At 41.3% G+C, this 14,526-nt stretch overlaps 1 protein-coding gene across 6 annotated transcripts in view; it reads left to right on the top strand.

Annotated features, from left to right (window-relative positions):
• Positions 1-14,526, top strand: part of SNAP47 (synaptosome associated protein 47) — a 79,760-nt gene that overhangs the window by 17,224 nt on the left and 48,010 nt on the right. For 4 of the 6 annotated variants that reach the window (XM_056334459.1, XM_056334456.1, XM_056334453.1 and 1 more), the window contains exons 4-5: positions 1,645-1,775; positions 11,296-13,940. In XM_056334459.1, the coding sequence (XP_056190434.1) occupies positions 1,645-1,775; positions 11,296-11,442 (278 nt within the window). In that variant the 3' untranslated portion in view covers positions 11,443-13,940. Of the gene's footprint in view, positions 1-1,644; positions 1,776-5,039; positions 5,891-11,295; positions 13,941-14,526 lie in introns of those variants that run through there. The other 2 variants (XM_056334454.1, XM_056334458.1) reach the window with 2 other exon arrangements.

Genomic DNA, 14,526 nt, shown 5'->3' with positions numbered 1-14,526 from the left:
TATAGCTGAAGACTGGCATTCACATTTTCTTACCCTTTGGAGATTGCTGAATTTTTCCTGCTTACCCCCTGTGACCGAATGTTCTCATTATTATGAGTTTCCAGCACTTTGTTCAGGGGTTTGGTAGCTTCTCTCCTCACGTGGTGGCAGTGAGTCTCACAGTCCAAGTGGGTGTAACACAAATGAAACAAAATTGTTTCTGCCTTTCTATTCAGTTCTCTCTCTCTTTTTTTTTTTTTTTTTTTTTAATGAGAAAATTGCTGGGAAATGCTAGATCTCCTTCCTCATCCCATTCTTTTTGTGTGTCTTTCTCATGTCCTGCTCCTGTTCTTGTCCTCAGCAAAATTAATGGAGTGAAATGGATAGATTTCTTGTTTTTAATGAAATAATTAGCATATGGTGACACTCGGCTGATAAGAAACACAAAGAATCTTGTCTGGCTATTTGCTGCTGTAGGAAGGTCTGTCATTCCCTCCCCACTTTGTCCTCTGAAGGAGACCATGACAGTAATTTACCATAAGCAGCGTTTTTCAGTGCCTGTTTCTTAGCCCCTCTGAATACAAGGAGCATTTGCACAGGGTAACACTAGTACAGTGAATGACTCGCTTGTCTTAAATCTTGACATTGTCTGAGTCCAGTGACTCTCAGGCTGATAACCGAATAATTCCAGGGATTATGAATTTGCAGTAATTACTTGAGAGGGATTTAGGGTTTGGTACTTTTGGTTTAGCTTTTGTCTCCCTTTTCATGGGGAAGTAATGATATCCAAATCGGTCGGGTGTACACTGTCGGTTTGCCAGCCAGCTGGGCACCAGCTCTTCAACCTGGCAGTGAGCTCTGGCATCTGACATGATTTCTGTCCTGGTGTACGTAAGAGCTGCTGTCATTGTCCTGTGCTGGGTCAGGCCATGTGCTCACAGGTGACAGTGGTAGAACTGGCTTCCTTCTTGGTGCCTCTGTAAGTGGGAGAGCTTCAGAGCTGTCTGAAGCACCTTTGGGAGCCAAGATGTGTGTCTCGGGTGTTTAGCACCCATCTGCATCAGAAATAATAGCCTTTCCTTGCAGCATGTCCCTGCTACCCTACAGGGTAGTATCAGATACTGCAATAAGAGCTGATGCTTTAAATAAAGGACAGGTGGCATGTTACACGAGGGATTGCATCCACGCTGCTTAGCTGGGGGTGGCTGTTAGCGTCAGCGTTGCCCTTCTGTTTCTGGGGTTTGCTGACTTGACTGTTGGGCTCTGTCCCTGATCTGTCACTTAAATTCTTTAATTAAAAAGATTAAAGAGAGAAGCAGCAGCAGGTGTAGAATCTTCATTTATCCGATTGTGAGTGTGTTGCTGCTTCTTCGCTTTCTGTTCAGATGAATCACCACAGCCCAAAATGAACGCATTCTCCAAATGCTGCCTTTAATAATAAGTCATCTCTCAGCAGCCTGTCACTTCCACGTTAGGTGTTGTACGACACACAGCTGGAATCCTTTCTAGAAGAACATAGCTTAACGGGCAAGACTGGGTTATGCTTGCTTGGCCCCTTGCAAACCGCTGTAGTGCAAAAGCAGAGGTCAACCAGTTCGATACTAGCACTAGTCCTCCCTGTTGGTACAGGAGATGGCAGTCTGACCACGGGAATTTCTCTTGCAGCCACAGGACTCCTGGGAGGAGTGGTGCAGCCCGGCTCTCCAGTGGGAGGCAGAGAAGGGATGGATAATGACCAGGTTCAGCTGCAGAAGCAAGAGAAGATCTCCCAGGAAGAAGCAAAAGAGCTTAAACAGGTATAAGTTGAGATAACTTTGATAAAGAGTTGTTTCACTGTGCTTCCTAAATAACATGCATTTTCATCGTCAGAAACACAGTAATTGTCCTTAACAAAAATATTTTCACCTAAATTTAGATGAACATACATCAAAAATTAGCTAGTCAAACCTGTGATTAAAATACACTGATAACTTTATATTTGTTTTGAACAATTTTGAACAAATCGGGGATTATCAGCAAAATATGTTAAGTGATAGGATTATAACCCAAGGAAAATCCTTAGCCATAACCTGTTTTTTCTGAAGATTAAAAAGCTTAACAATTAAATAATTTTCAGCTTTTTTTGTTTTCCCTATGCTATCTTATTTATTTTTTTTTTTTACTGAGGAGTAGCAGTTCTATTTCAGAAACATCCACAGAGCTGAACAGTGTTTTATAAACACGCAGAGGGAGCTTGTAGTTAGGAAATGAGTATGCAGTCTAGCAAAGTAATAAAGGGGAAACAGGTTGGAGATTTTATTAGGAAAAAAAATGACTTATTTAAAGTAACGCAGTCTGATATTGTTCATCTGAATGGCTCTTTAAGGAATTTCCCTCAAGCTGATGTTCAGAACTTTTAGTGAAGAATCCCTCTTTGTAGTATGTAGTTGATCTGAAACGGTGAACTAGCAGGAAAAGCGAAGCAGTATGGTTTTAGTGGGTTTTCCCATTAAAATAGGCTCACTGGTGATGATCACAGACACATCAGAAGATGTGACTGAAGATTAAAATTTACTATTTTTCTTTTTTTCTTTCCCTCTAGCATCTTATTCTTTTTGATATTCAGTCTGTAGCTTGGTGATAACATCATGTGAAGTCTTTGCTAATTCTATTGCATCTTAGCCAAGCCTGCAGTTTTCCAGTTCCCTTCTTTTATTTTATCGTTGGGAATTAGAATAAAGCAACCTCTGTTAGCTTGAGTGCGTTTGAGAGTCACAAGCACTTAGCAGTGACTTGAGTGGCTAAAAATGAAAACTTCTTGCAGGAAGAATATCTTTATTAAAATTAACCGAAAGACAGTTGAGTAAGTGAGAGTTTTTAACCTTTGCAGAAGGTTAACTTCAGAAATGTCTGAAACTCTGTGCTGGATGGTAGACTTGAAACAGTGTTAAATGGCCATTGTTATTTAAAACAAAACAAAACACTTTCAAGATTAACTAGAACTCAAAAGACAATTCTGGTATTTATACCACACCAAGCCAAGCAAGCCAAGAATTTTTAAGTCAGTTAATGATTTGGGGTGAGCTTGTGGGATAGTGTGGGTGGGGAGAGGATCTGAATGGCAAACTGACAGGCCATGGATGGGTCTGATTTCCCCACCCCCAATAATTGCTGAGCACCTGTTCTGTGAGAGTCAAGTCTCTTTTCATGATTCCAGTCATTAATAATTTTAAGCTACATGCCATAATTCCTATAAAAACTCCCGTTCCTTTTCCTTACTAGGAGTCACCTCATAAACATGCAATTTTAGAGCAAAACTTGCTTCTGTGACCAAAACATAATCAAGATCTTTTGACTGAAATTTTATTTGGGCTTTTTAAAAAACAAAATGGACTATTCACTATTTAATCAATCTTTCTTCTTCTCCTCTTTTAAAGAGCTTATCTCCATGATCTATCATTTCATCAAAAAATAAGCATTTTCTGAAGCAGTGTTGACCTTTTGCAAGATTTTAAGGGAGTGTATTTCTCAGCTGTAGTTGTACAAATAGCAGCAATCTGTTTTCATGCATGGATACGCTTTGTACAGCTGTTATGTATTCAGAAGGGCTAGTTGTTCCTTCCTTAAATGTCATTTTTTTCAGCGCTATAATTCTGCTTTGAAGCCAGACCCAAAAAACCTAAATACAATATGAAGGGTTGTTGGTCACAGACAGCTATTGAAGAGACGTTTTGCCACACATTGCAAAAAAGACTTACTAGGAATTGCTTCCCCAGCGCTGGTTCTTGACAGTTGAACACTGGACTTTGTTGGTGCTTGATATTTCCAAACCAGTTGGCTGTGACAGGGGAAGTGGAGGAAACATAGTACAGGGGGTTCATCTTCCAACAAGTCTTGTGAATGGGGAATGAAGCCTCTCATCTTGTACAGACTGGTGTCTGTCCACCTCTTCACAGGAGCTGACCAAACACTGCTTTTTCTCATTTCTCTAAAGTGCAAAGCAGAGCGAAATAGCTCAGGATCTTTTGTTTCTGTTAGGAAAGAACATAGTAAGGCTTAGAGGGGAAGTGTAAAGGTGTGGAAGTGAAGGAAAGCATGACTGCAGGGAGAGTTCCTACCAGTAGGAGTGGGTTTGAATAGTATGGAGGTTGGGGATGTGTTCTAATGGGGTTCAAGGGCAGCATCATGGTTGATGCCATACAAAGTCTTATGGGTATTGAACCTCTGGAAGCATCTAGGCAAAGATCTTGAAACTACATCTGAGCAAGGTGCTTATCTAAGGTATTTCAAGACTTTTTATAAGTTTGTATTTTCCCCATGCAGTCATTTTATAGTTTGGAAGCAGGTTAAGTTCATAAGTAGAAAGGGCAGGAAAACAGGAGATTTGTCTCATTGCAGCTGTGTGGCTTTAAGCAGTCAGGTGTGAGCTCCTTGCTGAGGTGTAGCCTGCTGCTTTGCCTTTTTTTTTTTTTTTTTTTTTTTGCTTTCTCCGAATGTGTCTTATTGTACAAGGGCTTGCCTTTCATTGATGCATTTGCTCCCAGAGAGCTTCTTTGCGCTGCTTCAGTTCAACTCCCACTTTGGGAAGGAGCAGGATGATGGTTAATCACATTTGCAAAGCATTTATAGAGTAAAAGGGGAAAACGATTACAAGTGCAAAGCATTAACATGCATTGAAGTCAGGATACTTCTGGCATCAAGCTTCCACAAACGAATTAAAGGTATTTGAGGTCGTTATGTTGGTAATGACAGTGTTTTTCTGAGCAATTTCCTCTCTTGAGGAGGGTGATCTCTCATTATTTGATTAGCTGTAATGCAAGCACTTGTTTATTTGTTTTGTGGGGTTTTTTGTTTGGTTTTTTTTTTAATTAAATCACAAAACCCAGAAGAGCTCTGCTCCCTCCCCCTCATTACTTGTGATGTGGGTAAGTCCACCAGAATGTTTGAAGTTGGAAAAGAGGAATTTGTGATGAACAAATAGTTATCGCTTTTTCTCTCTCCTCAAAAACAAAGTACGTGCAGTAATAGCAATAGATGTTTTGCAACAGGAGTTGTTGAATGATATTAATTGCTTCCATTAGAGCTGGAAGCCCTGGGTGTCTGCAGTTGTGACTGGGTGCCTGAGTAAAGGACCTCACCAGGACTTCCTGAAGGGACATTTATGTTAAAAAACACAGAGTCTGTGGCAGTGTGAGCTGTGTTCCTTAGCTGTGTTACGGAGAAAGAAGCCTACGAAGTTCCTGTGGTCTCTGGCTGAGCCTCTGCCTACCGCCTTGCTGTGGCTGACATAATGGCACTGGGTATGGGAGGGGATATGACAATATTAGCTTAAGGGCTGTGGTCGAAGTGGGGTGAATTCACTAAATTTGAATTTATTTTGCCAAACCAGTGCTTTCTAATTTCTGAAACTGTTCCTGCCAAAGAACTGTTGCCCTGATATTTACTGTCTGCATATCGCATATGCCATGAAGACAGAGGCAGTATTAAAATTAATTGTGTAATGTGCGAAAAAACCCCACATCCCAGTGCATGTCTTTGTGATGTTTTGCTTCCTCAATGTCTTCTCAGGTCTAGATGGTTTAATTTCATCCTTTGCTACTTTCAGAGACTCTTCAGTGTTTTTTTACCCTTTTATCATGCCCTCATCTCAGGAAATCATAACCGTTAGGTCAGAGAAAAAGCGTTTTGTTGAGGAAGTGTTCATTCCAAGTGCTAAATACCAAATTTGCTCATAGAGTGGCCTTGTTCCATGGACTATAGCAATCAACAGGCGACAGATCTTAACAGACACGTGTAATGACCATGTCCTGGATTTGTTTTTTGTAAGGCACAATACGGGAAGAGAACTGAGGTACTTGCAACTAATGCATTGTATTTGCTTGTGTGTAACCTCTAAGTATTTAATGGCATCAAAATAAAATGTGACAGTTGAGCCTGTGGAGCTGCTTGAGTATTTTTTTGCAGTCAAGGCCAGTGGGGTGTTAGTGGCACCATGAGTGCTTAGTGTTCCCTGAGAAAGTAAATTAAATCACATTTCTGTATCAGTCCAAGAAGAAATGATGGGAGAAATCAGCCACCAAGAATAAGATGGGAAACAATGACCCTTCCATACTGTCTGAATAGCCACTGGCTCAAAAGAGCTGATGCTTTAAAAATGGTCTGCTTTTGTGTGCTTCATATACAAGGGACCTGCTCAACTTGCCTATTCCATTTTTTTTCTGTCATCAGGTTTGTGCTACAAGAGACAGCTTGATTTTCTAGAGCAAGCAGAAGCACTTTTGTTAGTGGCTGGTGTGGAGATTGAGTATTTGTACACCAAACACAACTGTAGATTGAGCAGAAGGAGCACTTTGCATAGCTACAGGCATATGCTGATAGTGGCAATACCAAAGAGGAAGTGTGTTAAAGCAACGTAAATCCATAGATTTTTGTTGCATTTGTCTCATGAGGTGTCGACAAATGTCCTTTAGTAAATTTTGTTGCAGTGGCTTAAGATGTTTCTGCTTTCTCCTGTTTCACTGCCTGTTCCTAGGTGCAGCAGGAGAGGATGTGGACAGGCCTCTATTTTCAGTGCAAGTTCACTCAGTCTCTCATGTGGGTTTGAGCTTATAATGGGACTATGAATTGGAATGTTTTAGGTGGTGTCCCTGCTTCTTGCTCACCTGCAATATGTTCAGCACAGAGGTGAAGCACCGTATTAAATCATTGCAAGTTGTTACTGTCAGAACCTCCGCACCCTGGTTCAGAGTAGTGCAAGTGACTGCTCTTTGTTTCCTAGTAACAGGTGAATTTGGCTGGGGAAGCTGCCTTCAAGAGCCGTTTCTGGTTACATGTGCTCTGCTTCAGCAGTCAGACCTCAGTTGCACAGGGGTGATAGACTGGATCTTAGGAAGGATTTCAGGGAGTTCAAGCTACAGTTGGTAATGCTTCCTGCACAGTGGCACTTGCTGTATCTTATTTTTGCTGCTGGATACTCAGTGTGTTGAGATGTAGATCATATTTCACAAGCTTTAACTAAAATGCACAATTATGATGGCATCTCAGGACCCAAACCAAACAGCGGTCTCCATTGCAAGATCTTTAGGATACAATTTCTTTTTGTACAGTGCCTGACACTGAATTTAGGTCTTCAGGTGTTGTGACAAAATGATGAAGCAATAGGGCCAAGTACGGAGCAGGTTCATGGGCTTGGAGTCCTCTCCTCTCATTCCAATTGTGTCTGTGTTGTGACTGTCTCCAGTTAAGCTGGTTGCTCGGCTCTCACTTGAGCCAAAGCAGAGAGGAGTGGGCAGCGCATGAATGCCTCCTTAAGCAGGTACATAAAATAGAGCAGATGAATCGTGGCTTACACTGCAGTGTGTTGTCTAGGTCTCTGTAGTTCACACAAGAACTTGGGGTGCATACTTTGGATGGACACCTTCTCCCAGCAAGGCCCAAGCCTGCTGTAGTTGAACACTTGACATGGGGCAGATTTGGAGAGCAGCAACAAAGTTGCTTCCTTGTTTTTTACAAAGAGAACTCTGTGCGTGGGAATATTAGGTAACTTGCCCGAAGTTGCACAGAAAATCTGTGGCAGAGCCACGAGGATAAATCAGACTTTCCAAATTATAATCCAGCAGCATAAATCTGAGACTCTCATGTCTTCGTGTGAGATTGACCAGTGCCTGAGGAAATGTGCCTTCAAAATGTGGCTTTGATGGACTCATACCTGCTGTTTGGCTTTGTGTAACAGATAGAGTTTCACACTGAATTTTCATGTCTTGGTTTGCTGTCCAAATTACGTGCTGGCACAAAAGGCACTGTTGCTCTGAGCAGCTGACAGAACTGGAGCAGTGATAACTAGACATCTTGCCATCATTTTGCTTTACAAAAATAGTGACCAGCTTTGGCCAGACTTCAGATTCGAGTAACTCTTTCCAGCAAGCTCTGTGGGCTGTGCTGGAAAAGCGTCTTAACCATTTCAGGTCCCACCGGATCAAGTAGCAGCACTCAACTTGAACCGTTGAAGATACTGACAGACAAAGGGTTAAGGGATTTATTACCAGACTCTAAGGCAAAGAGAATTATCAGATGAAAGGGAGCCGCTTGTGTTTTATTATTGTGTGTGAGTAACCACACAGTCATGCCTGCTGCGTTTCAAGGCAGAGCCTAATTGGCAGGTGAACTGAGCAGGGCCCTGTAACTGACTGAGTTTCCATTTTACAGCTTTCATATTTTAAAAGCTTTTCTGTTCTCAACAATTGTGTCTCTTTCAGTATTTTAAATATTAAGTACACTCTAATGAATGAGAAGCCTATCAAAAGTAATCTGGTTTGAAACTAAAAATAAAATGTTTTTCATGTCAAACCTGAGCCTTTTTTGGCACAATTTTGATTTACAAATAAATTGAGTGCCTCTTGGTGAGGTGGGGAAGGAGGAGTGTCCCTGCTTCCTTTCTGCACTGTCTCGTGCTAGCCCCTGCTTTGCTGCATAGCCCTCTTGCAGGCTCGTGCCACGTGCCACCACATTACTTTACTTGCTTGCCTCAATGGATTTCACAAACTGAGATGTGCTGGGTGAGGACACAGCTCAGGAAAGCTGAATTTACCATGCTGCTAAGGGCACTGGGTGATAAACCTCCAAAAAAGTGTGTGCCTTGCTGCAGCAGAAGGTGCAGGTTTTGAGTGGCCAGGGGGACCGTTCTGGAGCATGTGTCAAGCCATGATCTGGGAAGTGTTGGCAGTTGCTGCTGCTGCTCTTGTTCTGCTGTGCCAAGAAGACAAATTTTGGGATGTGCGTGGATAAAACCTTTTAAACTTGCTGAAAAAATGTCAGTGTGGACCATCCTTAAATCATCTGCAAATGATGAAGCACATGTCTTTCACTGCCATCCTTTAGGATATATTGAAGGCGTGAGATCTCTTCTCCCGAACTAGTATAAAGAAAGTTTATTGGAGTGGAGGCTGAACCCCTGTAATCTTCTCTCAGATGAACACTGAAGCTGGCCCTGCTCTTAGTTGGGTGAAGTGGACCCAGAGACCTTCAGAGGTCTTTTCCAGTCTTGGCCATACTGTGACTTTATTAATGGTAGGAGTCATTTCATGTAGCACTGGCTACTTTATTTTGTGTTTTTATATGTATGTTTGCGTATAAAAAGTATACGCAGAAGAAACTCAAAGGAAGAACTGAGGGGGAGCCACCTCTGAACTTTCCATTTCCAAGTCATAAAGTTACTTCCTCAGGAAAGGCAAGACCTTATTTCAGATGCATGTCCTGAGTCATACACACCATGCATCTGATCATGTAATTTTTCTTTTTGGTGCATAGCCTACATGTCTACCACCTCCAGTTTGGGGAATTCAGCCTTGCTTTCCTGTTGCAGTGAAAGAACCTGAAGTGTTTCATTTGGGATAGAAACAGAGGGGGTTTTAGCTTGTAGTTTTGGTAAGAACAGAAGAAGGTAGATTAAGCTTGATCTACGGTTTGTTTTGTATTTTTGCTTTGGCAGCCAAATTGCAAAACCAGTTTTTCACACAGCCGTATTTCTAGCTGCTTGTGATTTATGGAAAGAGCTGAGAGATATTTTAAGAGATAAATCTCACTACTGTGGCTGACATCCAGCTGTAGTCAAAGCATTTTGTCTGCATAAAATTCTTCTGCCATTCCAGCTAGATACGATATTCCTCGCTGCTTTTCTTAAACCAGTAATTCGTGTAGCTGCAAACGATGGGACTGCTGTGGAATCCAGCTCCGCATGTGGATAAAAAGGCTGCTGATGTTTCACAGCAGCTTGCTGATTATATATATTCTGAAAGGAAAAGAGAGTTTGCTAGTTGTTACAAAAAAATATATAATAAAATTAAACACATATAGACTACAATTATTTTCCCCTTTTTTACCAAAAGCCACAGATTTATTTTGTTAGACAGGCTGCAGTTCTGGTATCTTCGGTAGCATTACCCAGATGCTTGTGTACCACAGCAGTTGATGTGGTATAGTGCTGGGGTAATTTGCTTTTGGGGAGACTGTTACTGTAATTGATGGATAAACTGTTCTTATTAGCCAGGCAGTGTGAGGATATCCTCGTGGACCCATCTGTGGATGCCTAAGGAAGCAGATCATGTAGGCCAGCAGAGACAACCCCTTCGTGATCTGAAGCAACTCGGAAGCTGGATTTCCAGTTAGTATGATATGGTGCTTCCAGATCTCCCTCTGATACATCCGAGGGAAGGCAGCTCAGGCTTGCCTGTCAGGCAGGTGCTTTCACTTCATGCAACCAGGCTTATTAATAGAGTAGCCACAAGAGGGGAGAAAAGGCAGTGATGTAACTAGTGCCTGGGGCTGCTGCTAAAAGAAACTAGTGTTACAGAGTAAGGAATTAAGGCAGCTTTTGCTTGTGTTGTTTGGACCTCTGCTCACGGACTTGCTTGTGTGAAGTGATGAAAATTAAAGTTCAGTAGGCCCTGTAAGTCAGTGTATGGTATTGTTACGGGTGTCTCCTAGCCTTAAGAATGCATCAGCCTGGCTTTCTCCTTTCACTTTAGAGTCTTCTGCCATGTTTGGACCAGTATCTATAGGCTTTTTCAGACAGCAGGGTCTGCTCATAATCTTGCAGTAGCTCAGGGTGTTTGCTTACAGTCCCCCATACAAACAGTAATTTGCTAAGTGTGGTGTAAACTGGTTGATATGTAATATAATGCTTGCAGCCTGGAATAGAGCTGTAGCCAGTGCATCTGTTGTTTCTCATCTCGGGTACAGCCTGAGCCTCTTGGCTGCCTTGACGTCCGTTCATACCACACCACCCTCTAGTCCCTTGAAAATCATGTGTTTGGTTGCCCAAGTCTCACTTTTTCCCTTCTGCTCCATCCAATGACACTTCTTTCTTTAGTGGATTGTAGTAAAACAACATTTTCTGTCCTTTGACCTGGTCCCTGCCTAACCTTGCTACGCCTTCAGCCACGTGATCCCCTTCTGGCTTCGCACCGGCTGTGCTCTGCCTGCGCTGGCTCTCAGTGTGCACTGCTCCTCAGGACGAGCTGCTGCTCTAAGATGCAGACATACCAAGGAGATAACAACAGAGCCAGCAAAAAGCTGATGTTTACACTGATTTTTACTTCTAATTTATTCCTCCCTTGTAATTCTAACGTGTCAGATTTGAATTTTCTGGTCTTTAGTTCATTGTTTAGTTCATCTCAGTTCAGCATATCAGAGTAAGACCAGTGTCTTTTCACCAGCACGCTTCAGGGCAGACTCCAACAAATGATTTGGTCATTTAAGACAATGAAATAACTAATTGCCATTGGTCTGTCACATTTCTCAAAGAACTGGTTGATTGCTGAAAGTTCTGTCTTCTGACAGATACTAAAGAAACTGAAGGGCCTGGCCTTGGAGACAGAAGCTGAGCTGGAGAGACAGGACGAAGCTCTCGATTCCATCACTACCTCCGTAGACCGTGCGACGCTGAATATTGACAAGCAGAACCGCAGAATAAAGAAGCTAACGTAGCGCCCACAGGAGCTGGCGAGGGTGATATCATGAGGAAGATAATTGGGGAACTGCTTCTCAGGACTGTTTCTTTAATAGACACTTTGATGGAGTGGGAGGTGTTTGCAATACTGTCTGGAATATGATGCTTCTGTTGTCGAGTTCCTGAGGGTTTTGAAAGTGTTTCCAGGCTTGGATGATGTTTGAAGGCTGTTTTTAGGATTAAAAAGTCCAAGACACTTAATTGTGGTGAAACAATGATAGTGGATTCTTTACTAGAGAAAATCTGTAAATACGAAGGGATATGATATAATCTGAATCAACTTTTATGTGCTTTTTGATGTTGCTGCTGTTGAAAGTTGGGGGGATTGGTTTTTTTTTGTTTTTTGTACTGCAACAGAGAAGTGAAGGAAAAATGAACTGCATATGAGACTACTTTAGATGATTACAGCCTATTAATTCTTTCTCAAGGTCTTTCTTTAAAATAGTTAATAGCTGGACTAAGGGCCAGATGTCCAACTGCAAGTCACTGAGTCTTTTTTTTCTAAGTTAATGCTGAGGTGAGCAAATGATGGTGATAAAACCTTGTGTTCCCTGAGCAAATAGTTTTAATAGGTTTCAATCATGCTTTTAATGTGCCCAGAAATTTTATAAGAGTTACAAAGACTTAGTGGCCATAGCTGACTGTTGCCATGTCCTGAGAAATCAGGAGAAGAAGGTTAGTTCATGTGCCTATATTGGTAGAGACAGCTACTTACTGAGCAGTGCTTTTTTTTTTTTTTTTGAAACTCGATAAATGTTTTGCTTACTTAAGAGTAAGTACACTTCTAAATGTTAAGTATTGAAGTTAAATACATGTTTCTGCTTTCCAAAAAGGGACTGCTGATCTTTGATGATCATCTACATGCTTCTCTGTGTGTTACTTTTCCCCTTTTAACTGCACTTATAGTGAGGAAATTTGTTTTGGAGTAGAGAAAGTGATTTTCTTCATGAGTGAACTTAGTTCTTGGAGTTCACTGTATCCATCACTTGCACACAGTGGTTTTATATTTTTGGTAATAGCCTGACATGGGATGCAGTGCCCTCGGAGTATCATGGACATAGCGTTCACTTAGTGTGGTCCCTAAAGTACTGTGTTGGATCTGGGCTGCCCCATCTCTGATGGAAGTTAGTGGAAGGTCTCTTGTCCCTTTGTTTCTCAGTCCTTAATTTCCCAAGGATCTCCCTACTGTTTGTCTTCGACTCTCTAAATGGGAACTTCACAAGCTGTGCAGAGCTTCATGTGGTTTTTGTGTGTCTACTCCAGATTCACAGGCTGAGTGGCCTGTGGTCAGAGCTGTAGACATCTGGATGACATTTGGTAGTCGTCGTACATCCGTCTAATGTGGCTTTTATTCATTTGCACTGACTGATGGTGAAGCATTTCAAGACTTCTTGTAGACATGTATTTCTAAAATAAACATGAATACCGTCAAATGTTATTTTATAGGTTTTATTGAGCTTACAATTGGCTCCATCAAAACTATAGGACAGTGGAGGCCTTTCCCCCTCCTAAATTACTTGATACTATATAGGAGAGATTCCAGGTAATCCATATATCTATTGCGTGTGGCAGAGAACTCACATTTCATCAATTCCTACGATTTACCAGCTATTTTAGTTGAAAGTAGCTGTTGTAATACGTCTTTTTTTTTTTTTTTTAAAGTGTTTTTGTATTAAAAAATCCTTCTTGTATTGCTTTCAAATACAACACTTCTGGTGCAATATTTTTAACTAGTGAAGCTTTGAACTGTTTATTCCACTGATAGCTGATGTGAAATTTTCCTGTTTCAGAGTAATTCAGCCTACCTTTTAAAGAAAGGTGCAGTAAATCACCTAGAGTATGCTGTTTTCAAGATCTTACTCTACCTTGGTTTGCATTACTTCATATTAGTTCATTAGTACTGGAGTAAAGTGTACTTCTGCACTGCAAATTCTTGATTTACAATCCAAGTTGTTACTGGCATGCGCTTTACCTACTTGCTGAATATGGTGATTATATATACATACACTGTGTACTGTGAAATAAAATACTGTCTGGGGTTCTTTTGTCTTCGGTACCCAAATCACTGTTGTTTTACTGTGAAAGGAAGGTATGTTTACAAAACTAATTATTTCGTGAATTTAAAAGTACACTTTGCACAAAATGTACATTAACTGAACCTGGTGCTGACTGGGAATGGATCTCTGAACTGAATTAGTCCCAACCAGGATTGCCAAAAGAAAATACTAATTAGTTGTCATTTAGTTTAACATTCTTTGTGCCATACTTTTTATTGTTGTGGTTTTTAGCACTAGCTGTTGCATCTGATTCAGTATTTTGTGGTTTGTGTTAGTCCAACTTATCCACGCTAAAGCAAAAAATTGTAATATTGTTGTAAGAAGTGACCCATTCTAGAGCTGTGCATTAGCTGAATTTCATGTGCTCAGAGGACTTTCAATCTGTAATTACTTCTTATTAAATATCTTGAAATAGTGATGTTCTCTCTTGCATTCACTTGACTGAGAAGTTACAGTAAAAACAGTATCCACCTGCTTGTTGTACTGTGGAACAGATTTTAACGTGGCATTTCTTGTAAGACTGGGGTTTAGGATAGGGTTGTTTTTTTTTTCTAATGGAAAAAAAAGGAAAATATTAGCAGGTGAAATATTATCAATGTGAGTGTCAGCTATTCTCAGCTGGACAATGAAGTGGGTGAATGTCAGCACGGTGTACATGGCAGCTGGTACTGTCCTGGAGACTGCGGCATGGGAGCTGCTCCAGCTCTCGGAGAGTGGACTAAGAACTGCTTGGACATGTCACAATTTGAATGGCCTCTGGTACACAGGTATAAAGATTTTAGTCTGATCCAAGCTTCTCTTAGTAATAATCCAGCTTCTGATATTGCCAAAGGTGCTTAGAGCCTCCTGAGTTCCCTTCTAGCTTAAACCCAAGTGCTGTTTTATTCCAAATGATAGCGCAGATCTGGACCAGTGCTCCATGGGGAAGATGCAGCAGGTAACACGTGTCACACAGTATCATTGTGCTTCGTTCTTCACTGACATAATTGTTACCTACCTGAGGCT

Source organism: Falco biarmicus, chromosome 4 (assembly GCF_023638135.1).
Source record: "Falco biarmicus isolate bFalBia1 chromosome 4, bFalBia1.pri, whole genome shotgun sequence".
NCBI lineage: Eukaryota > Metazoa > Chordata > Aves > Falconiformes > Falconidae > Falco > Falco biarmicus.
Note: the sequence above shows the minus strand (reverse complement) of the source record. Positions and strands in the feature narration are given on the sequence as shown.